At 43.5% G+C, this 11,603-nt stretch overlaps 1 protein-coding gene across 1 annotated transcript in view; it reads left to right on the top strand.

Annotated features, from left to right (window-relative positions):
* Positions 1–11,603, top strand: part of Cog6 (component of oligomeric golgi complex 6) — a 35,963-nt gene that overhangs the window by 18,287 nt on the left and 6,073 nt on the right. Inside the window, exons 12-17 of the mRNA XM_021195639.1 lie at positions 110–201; positions 2,009–2,126; positions 4,981–5,112; positions 5,428–5,595; positions 8,194–8,301; positions 9,299–9,352. Coding sequence (XP_021051298.1) covers positions 110–201; positions 2,009–2,126; positions 4,981–5,112; positions 5,428–5,595; positions 8,194–8,301; positions 9,299–9,352 — 672 coding nt within the window. The remainder of the gene's footprint in view (positions 1–109; positions 202–2,008; positions 2,127–4,980; positions 5,113–5,427; positions 5,596–8,193; positions 8,302–9,298; positions 9,353–11,603) is intronic.

Here is an 11,603-nt window from a genome sequence, read left to right as displayed (position 1 = left end):
TATATATATATATATATATATATATATATATATATATATATATCCCATCATTAATGAAGAAAAGGTATAGTTTTAAGAAATGTTTAAGGTTTTCTTCATGTTTTCATAGGTTCGAATTGAACAAGTAATCCTTGCTGAACCTGGGGCAGTTTTGTTATATAAAATTTCTAACCTCCTCAAGTTTTACCACCATACCATCAGGTAACAATGAGCAGTGACTGTGCCTGTGCCCCCTGCGCTGTTTGTCTGTAGTCAGGACACAGTCTTGTTCCTACTGTGCGTATCACTGAGTAAGACCATGCATGGTCAGTGTGCCGGCATGCCTTAGGGCCATCATCTCTTCTCTCCTCCCTTCTCCATGATTGCAAACACTCACACACACGTTGGAAATTAATATAGTGGCAACTATTCTTTAACTTTTCCCCAAATAACCATACAAAGACCTTTTAAGACTTCAAGGCCTTGGGCCTCAGCTGGGCAGATTTTCAAGTTAACCCAACTCATCTAAGTTAACCGAACGATCCAGCCCCACCCACCCACATGGCTAGCTATCCATTCCAGGCCTTTAGTCATGTCTGTCTTCTCCCATGTCTCCTTTCCTCTTTCTCATTCCCAGAGTTCCTTTCTCCCTCTCAGGAAGTCCCACCTTCCACTTCTGCCTAGGAGTGGTGATCAAATTTTAAAGCCAGTCAGAGAATGCCTTAGGTAGGTTAGGAAGGACAGAGGCACGACTTCACACAGTGTACCTCAACATTTGAGGCAATGTATCTTAGCAAAAAATACTAAAATTAAAATTCCTTTCAGAATATCAGTGAACAAAATACGTAAGCATACTTTTCTCCTTGCAAAAATGAGAAATCTCTTTGGATAGATCCAAGAATCATCTTTTTAATAGAAAATTGAAATTTCCAAATATGCTAATGTAATTAATTGTTTCAAAATACCAGATATTCACAGTTAGTCTAAATATACTGGTCTCTAAGCAGCTGTAAAGAATTGAGTAACTATAGTTTTTAGGTATGTTGTTGATAGGATAAGCTAGTTTTAATGAAAAGAACTAAATATTACGCAATCTAATTATCCAGTCACTAAGAGCTATTCATTGTCTTTCTTAAAATTAAAACCAGACTTTGCTGTGTAATGAAGATGAATGTGCTGTTGTGCTGGAGGAAACAGTGTTTGCGTGTCACAGATGTCAGTTCTGACTCACAGCCTTGCTGAAATGTGTTATGAAATACTGGGAGCCTAGTACAGGTTGACTAAACTTTACCCAGAATGCCTGAAGCCAGAAATGTGGAATAGTTATAAAGCCCTTGCCAACCCAGTATCACTCATCTCATCTGTGTATCCAGATCCCGCCTCTGAGCTCTGAAGCTTTCCTAACTGATGCACGAGTGTCCACATCCCAGACTCGTGCTGTGGGTGCTCGAGCTTTAGTTTGCTTCTTTCCCTTTCTAACTCCCTCACTCAAACAAAAAGAAAACTGACATTTTTATACAATCCTAGAGTATTTAGTTTTAGTTTGTAGAACACACACACACACACACACACACACACACGCCTATTTAAGTCTATTTTTGTTTTTGTTGCAAAGTCATTATTGTAGCCCAGGTCATTAATCCGTATCTCCCCTCCCCCCCTTCCATGTCTCTGTGGTATACATGCATGCTTGCCTGGGTGTGACATGTTCCTGTCCTGTATGTTGAGGCCAGGGGAGAATGTCAGATCCATCACTGTCTGCCTCATTCCCTTGAGAATCTGAAGCCTGCCTTTAGGCTGGTCAGAGGTCTCCTGCGGCCCCCAGTGCTGGGGTGGCAGGCACCTGTAGGCATATATGGCTCTTATGTGGGTGCTAGGGGTTCAAACTCAGACCTTCAAGCTTGAAAAGATGCAGTCTTACGTACTGTGCATCTCTCTGGCCTCCAGATTTAGATCTCTTTAAAGACTGCTCCATGAGATGAACTTTGTTGGCTTTTTTCCTCCTGAAATGAATGCTGTTTGCTTTTAGTGGCATCGTTGGAAACAGTGCAGCTACTCTACTGACAACAATTGAGGAAATGCACTTGCTAAGCAAAAAGATCTTCTTCAGTAGCTTGAGTCTCCATGCGAATAAACTGATGGACAAGGTGGGTCCGCCTGGCCTCCCTGAGCTTCAGCGTGCGAATGGGAACTACATGTTTGGACGTTAGTGATATTTTTTCCTTTTCAAGTTCATGGTGGGGAAGTTTATTAAATCTCAGGTCATAGTTCATCTTCCAGCATTAGCATAACTCTACCCTAATGTGAGAAAAAACAATCTCAAGGTGAGTTCATTACTTTGTTTTCTAAAAATTTTAATTTATTTTTTTTTTAAATACAGAATTTACCAAGTATGCCTTGTATGTATTAGAGCTGATGTGACACAGTGAAGCCTAGAGCTCTTACAGAGTATTTCCAAACAGTTTCATAGTTTCATGTTGTAATGGTGCCGCTTTGTCTTCTGTATCATATACATAAACACTATGAAAGGGATAGAAAGACCACCATGTAATGTAAGTAAACAGCAGAACCCAAGAGGTGGGTCTGGCCTGGCGGTGTACGTTGGGCAGAGTTCTGTAGCAGGAGTAGTTACTCCTCCGTACTTGGGTTCTGCTGCTAGGGGCTTCCTTGGAGGTAACTGTTGTAGCTTCTGTCACATACTGATCTTGTTACTATCATACAATGCCCTTTATGTAGTGACCCGTCTGCATTGCCGTGTCCTGCCCGGTGTCCATGTGACTGTGCTGGCTTTCACTCGAGTATTTGCAGAGCATCTCTGTCTTCTGTCCTTTTACTTTTGGCTTGTTAGAAGATCACAGACAGTTTGGTCATGGTTTGATAAACAATAAGTCGTAGTTAGTCTCTGCCTTGTGATGAGTGTGTAGCCCATGCACATCTGGATGGCACTCTTCTCACACTTGAATTTGTTAGGCTGCTCTGTTTTCTGTTCATCTTTTCTTTCCCTTCTCTCCATTTCTTTAGCACTTTGCTTTCTCCTTCCTATACAGCTCTGTTCTTTCTTATCCTGTTATCATAGACAGCAGTGTTACATTGCGTGTCCACCAACATAATTTATAATTATACCTTCATGTAGTTGTCTTTCATTCACAAAGAGGAAAGGGAAGTATAAACAAAAATACTGAAAAAATATGTTTATCTTAATAGTTTCAATTTCTCTCACTTTTTTTTTTAATAATGCCTTTCCCAAAAAATAGAATTCTTGGCTACTATTTTACTTCTTCCAGCCATTAAGAATGTGTAATCTAATGCATTCTGGTTATTCTGTAACACTGTTAACAACGTTTGTTGCTAATCTTAATGGGCTATAGAAGGTTATAAGCGACCATGTGGGTGCTAGGAATTGAATCCAGGTACTGTGGGCAGAGTGGGCCAGGCTCTTCACCCAGCCATCCCCTAGCCTCTCTGTCTTTTGAGTTATGCTCTGTCTCCATGGAGACCAGTGTAGATTTATGTTGGGATTCAGTCACCTGCTTGGCCAATCAGATCAGTGTTCATCAGATTTGGGAGGTCATCTATTTCTTCACATCCTCCTGCTCCTCGTTGTCGTTTCTTCTGGACTTGCAATCTGTGGATGGTGCTGGAGTCTCACGGGGCTCTGTTCCTCCTCATTTCCTTCCATTTCTCTGCTCCGAGGAGCACGTGGTCTCAGTCGGCCCCTCTCCAGGTTCACTAGCCAGTTTTTGTGCCTGCCACATTTGTTACTGAACCCTGCAGTCAGGTTTTCATCTCAGTTCATTTTTGTTTAGCTGTGCCTGTGTGTGGCAGCCGTTGTTCTGGTCTCTCCTGTGGTTCTTGAGACATGATTTCCTTAGGCACTGAGCATATTAAAGTCTTAAGTCATCCCACTGCCTGGCCTCAACCAGCGAGAGCTCCTGCTGGCTTTTTTGTCTCCTGTCATGGGCCATATTTTGTTTGCTCATGTGTCTCATAGCATTTTCTTGTTAATATTTCTTTTACAAAAGAAGGAGGGTTTTCGTAGATCACTCTCCCAATCCTACTGAGGTCAATTATTTTATGCATGAGAAGTTCTTAAATCCTAACATTTAAAATTTTCTCTTTCTGTCTTCCTGACAGAAGGGTATAATTTTTAACAAAGACCTCTAATTGCCAAATTTTGTTTCATTTACAATCTTATATATTAACTATTCCAATATTCTTTTAAAGTTTCATAGGCAGAATCTCATACTTGCAAAAGACCTTTTAATATTAAAAAGAAACAAAATTAAAAAGTCGGTTCCCAGGAGCCCCCTGGTGGTGCTTGTGAGCAGCAGTGTTGTGTTAGGCCTGGCTTCCACTTCCTGAAGTGACTCAGGGCTCTGTTCATTAGTGGGTGCAGGAACTCCTCCATCCTGGCCTTCAGAGACCTCAGCCTCGGCCTTTCCAGGGTCACAGTGATAGACCGTACGTGGTCAATACGGGATTTAAAGCCGATCTTTCACATTTGTAGTGGTTCTTGCTTCCTGAGAACTCCTTTTCCAAGTGAGTAGCCTGTGGAATCCTCTGGTGCCTCTCAATGAAGAGTGGAGCCAAGAGCCCCACCCTGGACCCTGAACCCTGAGAGTGGTAATCACTCTCAGTGACATCGCTGTTGGGGCCTGTGCTGCTGTGTGGATTTATTTATTGTCAGAACTTGGGCTAAAACCAAAATAAACTAGGTTATTTTTCAGTATGTAACATGTATAATTCTACAATTCAAGGGACTACCAGCTTTTCTCACGAGATCTTGAGCTTTAACATAGAAAGTGGTAATGTTAGCCCTGGCTGGGCTGACAAAGCCTTGTCACCCTGAGTGACATTCTTTAGACCCAGCTGTTGGTAACTTGTGAGTCTGGACTATATTAGACATGGTGTCACGTTACATTTGCGTTTTTATCAAGAGCCCTCCATGTTTTACATTCCTGAAGAGTACACAGACAGTGGGTAACTGTTCTTTTTGTCCAGGTTGAGCTCCCACCACCTGACCTCGGACCCAGTTCTGCCCTGAGTCAGACCCTCACTTTGCTGCGGGACATTCTGGCGTCACACGATTCTTCAGTCGTCCCCTTGGATGCTCGGCAGGCTGACTTTGTGCAGGTAGTTTGTAAGTCCCTGCGTACCTGCTCCCCTCTGACGCACACTCTGTCACACACTGGTGTGAGTGGCCATGCACTTTGACAATTCCTTTAGTGTTGATTTTTCTTCAAGATGAAATCAGTTCTTGATTTTAAAAGTATTTGGTGATGCCTGTTTTTAAGCTATCTGGTTTTGTTATTAAATCTCTCCTTCATGCACTTGTTTATAAGTTAGCTGGCTATCTTCAGTTAGTTTTACATTTAATTCTGAAAGGCTGTACATCCAGGACCATCTCCTGATTAGGAAATAAAGAATCCATTTCCTTGTCATTTGTAGGTTTTGTCCTGTGTCCTGGATCCTCTCCTCCAGATGTGTACAGTGTCAGCCAGCAATTTAGGCACAGCTGACATGGCCACGTTCATGGTCAACTCACTGTACATGATGAAGACAACCCTGGCTCTGTTCGAATTCACAGACAGGCGCCTAGAAATGCTTCAGTTTCAGGTGAATTTTGCTAGAAAGTGGATTCTCTGTGATTTTGTTTTTCAGCATATCAGCTTTTGACAAATATCAATGGCCTAACTCCATGAATTCCTTAAGGTGTCTATCCAAAGGATATAAACACACATGCATGCATGATTGCATGCGCTCGAGAGCACACAAACACAGACAATTTTGGTTTTCCGTTTTAGAGATGCCAGAATGTGAGGAACTTGATGAGATTGTAGCGTGGATGGCATCAGGAAGCTCTCTGATGGACTTGAATGTTCAGTGCTGTGCCGATGCCTTGTTCCATGGTATGCTGTATTTCTCCAGCAGTGCACTATGTACAGAGTGTTACAGAGGACAGAAGCAGCATCAGGCAAACGCTATGGATTCTTTAACAGTCACTGTTCCCATAAGCCACAGTTCCCATAAGTGTCTCTCAAAGACTGAATGGTGGCTGAGTCAGAGCCATCTGTAAGTTACCTAACACTCCAGCTCTGGTACTGATGCAGTGACTGGTAGTGCAGCATTCAAGGGAACAAGGCTGAAGCAAAGACCCCGGATGTTCTATTACAGAAATCACGAGCACTTTAGTAGTGAATATAGAAAGATTGATTTGTTGCTTTGTGTTTTTCTGAGAAGTAGCTTTTGATATATGTAAATTATCTAATTTCTAACTCTTTTAAAAATACTTGAGGATGATCAATAATAACATCTTAATGATGTTGGAATTTGTTGTACAAAGGCACAGTTGTGAACTAGTGTCTCCCATTCACCTATTTGTACACTCATTTCTTTTGGAATGTACATTGGCAGCTCTAGATTCTGGTGTATGCCATTTAAGGTTTTGGAGAGGATCCAGTTTTTAATACTTTTTAGCTTAGTCCACAAATAATGGGCTTCAGGATAGCATCTGCACGTGTGCATGTGTGCATGTGCACTGCCCTCTCCTCTGTTTCTCCCCCCCCCCACTCCTGCTGCCTGCTGCTTCACCCTCAGCCCCTTCATGCTTATCTGTGTCTTCTAGTCCTCTCTCCGTGTCCCACTTCCCTCACAACCTTGTCCTCCTATGTCATGGTCACTTTGACCTACTTGACCTACACTACAGTCTGAGGCAGGAGATGGCCTTCCGTGGAGTCTCTCCTCTTCTTAGTGCTGATAACTGAGCCATGTAAGGGAGAATGATTAATTTCCATACTTCATAAATATGTTTTGCATATTTGTTACTAAGTCAACCCCAAATCTCTGCCACTTGTCTCAGATCTATTTTCTTAAAATGTTCATTATTTTGCATTACCAGCAGTTACATGCTTGTCTTCAGAGTTCTGTACATTTTCTGCATGGCACAAAGTTCCATATCTGTTAGATGGAGTTTGTTAGTTTGTCCAGAGTCTGTATGCTCCCCACCACGTATGATATGTGCGCTGGACTCTGCACACATACTTTAGAGACATACAGGGGTAAAGCTAGACCGTGGTTCATGGGGTCCTCCAGCTACAGTTTGTGAGGTTGGGTTGAGGCTCCATCCAGATCCTGCCATCGCCTCACTCATCTCCCGCTGTCACCTAGCTTTCCGCAGCACCACTGCTAAGACCGGGCAAGTCTGAGCCTCCTGGAATAACAGGGTCTTTCCACCTAGAAGCCTGTAAGGATTTTTCTTTGGGTTCAGCTACTTCTCCAAAATATATTAGGTATTTCTTTTTTCTGATTATTCCCATCCTAGACATTTGAGAGCCATTTCAGTTCAAAGATTAAAACTTTTCACTCAGTCTGTCTATCTGTCTATCTGTCATCTCTCCGTGTGTTACTCTCTTACACTCTGGAGATCCTATCTCTGTTTCATTTTATATCATAGGTCTCTCCTCCAGTTTGCTTTGTCTTGTTTCTTTGATATTTTCTCTGTTTTTTCTTTTCAGCTCACTGGCTTGGCTGTCAGCACTGTCTTCCTTTTCACTTGCATTAAACGATTACATTTGGATGAATTATTTTTCTTAGGTTTTCAGTAAATCCAGGAAGTAAGGACTCTTAATTATACTTCCTTGGGTATTTACATGAAAAAGAAGAAGGTGGGAGGCTTCTTGGTAGGAGGAATGCTGGTGCTGGAGTTGCTTGAACTAGGCAGGCTTTGACATAGCACAGAGATGGGAGTTGGTGGTGCTCTGTGTAGTTGGCAGATTGGTAAAACTGGGGATGCTCCGTGGTGTGTAAGGGAAGGGGGAGCCTGGCAGTGGAAAGAGCAGCTTCTTCTTATTGGGGTGCTTTCCTGCAGGTGCCCCATTTCTCAGTGGCAACACTGATTCCCACCAAGGTTCTTCAGAGATGGGGCTGTCCAGGGAAGGGAGGGAGGCTCAGGATGTAGCCATAGAGCCCCTCGCTCTCCCTGAGTAATTTATTTCACATGGTTGTGATGACTTCTGAGTTCTGCTTTTGAAACAGCTGAGAGAACATGCACCCATATTTCCTAGCTAGTGGCCAGCACTGGAACTGAGGGAAGCAGCAGCATTTTCGGATGGATGGAGGCTGCCTGTGGAGTCCATGATGGCCGCCCGCCCAGGGTGCTCTGCTCTTATGGATAGTTCTCTTCTACAGTGCTTCTTCTGCTATGCTTTATTTTAGATTGAAGCCCATCTGGACACTCTTATCAATGAGCAAGCCTCGTACGTTTTAACTAGAGTTGGCTTGAGCTACATCTACAACACTATCCAGCAACATAAACCGGATCAGGTGCGTACCACTTGACCTGACAAAGGGGCAGCCCCGGGCGGTTTCTAGAGATGAATCCAGATTTTAATTGTGACCCTGCTATAGACTAGCTGTCTTCTGTGTTCATGTCCTGCTCTGAGACAGGCTGAGCACAGTGACTGTCAGGGCTAGGAGAACGCCTGAAAATGAGAATAATTCTTGGTGAGAAGTAATGAGAATATTTAGGAATTAGTGTCACAAGATGTGAAGACAGAGAAACTGGTGTTACAAAGTATATACAATGTTCATACTAATGGATTTTTAAAGTCTCGTTTTATTTTCAGCCAAATGAATGTATGAATTACCTCACAAGTAATATCCTCCATCTAATAGCAGATCAGAAAAGAACAGAACCCCAATACTAATAGGTCCTGGGGTGGTGGGAAACCCTAACACAAAGTGGCCATCCTGCCTTAAAATTAAGCAAAGAATTAGCAGTGTTTGTTCTTGAGTTTTGCTGAAATGGATTGGCAGGTCAACCACTTCTTCGCTGTTCTCTGCTCGCTTAGAGGGCAGCAGCCTCCACAGCTGGCCGCAGCCTCCACACCTGGCTGCAGCCTCCATACCTGGCTGCAGCCTCCACACCTGGCTGCAGCCTCCACAGCTTGCCATAGCCTCCACAGCTGGCCGCAGCCTCCACAGCTGGCCGCAGCCTCCACACCTGGCCGCAGCCTCCACACCTGGCCGTAGCCTCCACAGCCGGCCGCAGCCTCCACACCTGGCTACAGCCTCCACACCTGGCTGCAGCCTCCACACCTGGCTACAGCCTCCAAGTGCTTGTCACTTTCCTTTCCTTGCTCTGAGTACATCTCAAGGGCAGTGGTGTTTCCGTTGTTGATAACTTGTGACTTTGCTCCTCAATTACAGCCCTCCCTATTCTTCCTGCAGTTACGAGAAGCCTCTTTTCTTTGGAGACAATTATGTGATTTTCTGAACATGGGTAATCTTCTAATGAACCATTTTTATAACTTTCTTACAGGGTTCTTTAGCCAATATGCCCAACCTAGATTCTGTGGCACTGAAGGCTGTAATGGTAAGTGTGTAACAAGACATTTCAAGTGGGGTTTCCTTGGGCAGGGCTGGCTGTGGCTTACCGTGTGGTGGTGAGGTCCTAGGTGACAGCTTTGCTCTCATGACATTCAGTTGGAGCCCAATCACATCTCCTGACTGTGTGCTCCTTTTATGAGTTCTCCCAGGATTTACCGTGTACTGGAATCTTCCATCAGGCCTCAGTCCCGTCACCAATTTAGAATTTCTTTATTTTCAGAGTTTGGTTCCTATTCTGGCAGAGAAGCAGGGGTGGCGACAGATGTGAAGTCAGGCTGTGAAGTACAGACTTTGTACTACCGTGGTTCCTGCTCTAAACTTATGCTTTTTCCTGAGATGATAACTAGGATTTCTTTGTGTTATTCCTCTGCAGGAGACTCATGAAACCTCAGTTTATGTTTTTTTTGTTTTTGTTTGTTTGTTTGTTTGTTTTTTTTCGAGACAGGGTTTCTCTGTATAGCCCTGGCTGTCCTGGAACTCACTCTGTAGACCAGGCTGGCCTCGAACTCAGAAATCTGCCTGCCTCTGCCTCCCGAGTGCTGGGATTAAAGGCGTGCGCCACCACACCCGGCTAGTTTATGTTTTTCAAGAGAACAGCTCCAGTTGGAGCAGTAGTAGAATGCTTGCCTGGTGTGCATGCAGTTCTGTGTTCCGTCCCTGGCACTGCCCAGCTTGCACACACACACATTCACATGCACACTCAGACACAGTCACACACATGAACACACACATACACAAACTCACAAATATTCATATACATTCACACAGGTATACACATACTCAAGCACATTCACATACACAGATGAGTGTGATAAACGTATCCACACTCATACATACACTCTGCACTTACACATACACTGATAGTCTCATGTATGTACAAGTAAACACTCATACACATCAATATACACTAGTACATACTCAAATTCATACATTCAGTCACTGAGACACCTATACATTTATGCACACTTGCAAACACACGCACCTATTCATATACTAACACACACATGCACAGTCTCCAGCACACACAAACAGGAATTTATTTCTTCCTTTTAGGATGAGCACCACTTTGGGCAGCATGCTTTTCTGACGTAAGCTTGCTCTAGGCATATGCCATAGATGTGCATGTATGTTTTGTGCATGACTTGTAAGTCATGTAGCCCTGCGTTTCACAGCGCACATTTGCTATAACTCCTGAGTTCCATTCACCCGGGAAGTCAGCTTCCAGAGCCTGTAGGCTCGCCTGCTGCAGTTGCCATCTGTCCTGAGTTCTTCAGGTGATCCCTAACAAAAACGGATGAACAGTTCTGATACCAGAGATGCCCGCTATATTACTGTCTCAGTTTCTTTTCCTGATAGAATACTCTGACAGAATCAAGTTAATAGAGAAAGGGTTTGTTTTAAATCACAGTTAAAGGTACTGTCTGCTTTTTTTTATTTTATTTTCGAGACAGGATTTCTCAGTGTAGCCCTGGCTATCCTGGAACTCACTTTGTAGACCAGGCTGGCTTCAAACTCAGAAATCCACCTGCCTCTGCCTCCCAAGTGCTAGGATTAAAGGCACGCATCACCACCGCCCAGCTGGTACTGTCTGCTCTGATAGGGATTTGAAACAGCTGGCCAGATGCAATCCATAGTCAGAAGAGAGCAATGAATATACATATCCATCCCCACCCTATGAAATGGCATTGCCCAGATTCAATGTGGGTCTTCTCACAGTTAACCCAGGTAAGATTTCTAGCAGGCACACCCACAGCGCAGCCTAATTTAGATAGTCCTCACTGAGACTCCTGCCCAGGGGACTCCAGGTCCTGCCAAGCAGACAATCGACATTAATCATCACAGCCATATTCCAGGACTGAAAGTAACTAAAAGGCTCGTGCTGACAACTCTGCAGAAGAGGCAGGAGGACTGGCAGTGCTGCTGTTGGAGAGTCTGTAGTTTAGAGCCCTAAGTGACATGTGTAGGGTACGTTATGTCATGGTAAAAAACACTCCACATAGAAAAAACAATCATCGTATATACTAAAGTAAAAACTGTACTAGAAACTGGAATTTCAGAGAAAAATTCATGTTTAAAAATTCTGATGAAAATTAGTAGATTTAGGATTCATTTAAAAAGACCTAACTTTCCTGGAAAGATATTTATAAGGTTCAGGGATGGTGCAGTCAGTGAAGTGCTTGCCACCTGTCTTAGTCAGGGTGTCTATTCCTGCACAAACATCATGACCAAGAAGCAAG

The sequence above is a fragment of the Mus pahari genome, chromosome 4 (genome assembly GCF_900095145.1).
Source record: "Mus pahari chromosome 4, PAHARI_EIJ_v1.1, whole genome shotgun sequence".
NCBI classification, from domain to species: domain Eukaryota; kingdom Metazoa; phylum Chordata; class Mammalia; order Rodentia; family Muridae; genus Mus; species Mus pahari.
This window is presented reverse-complemented; position numbering and strand designations above follow the sequence as displayed.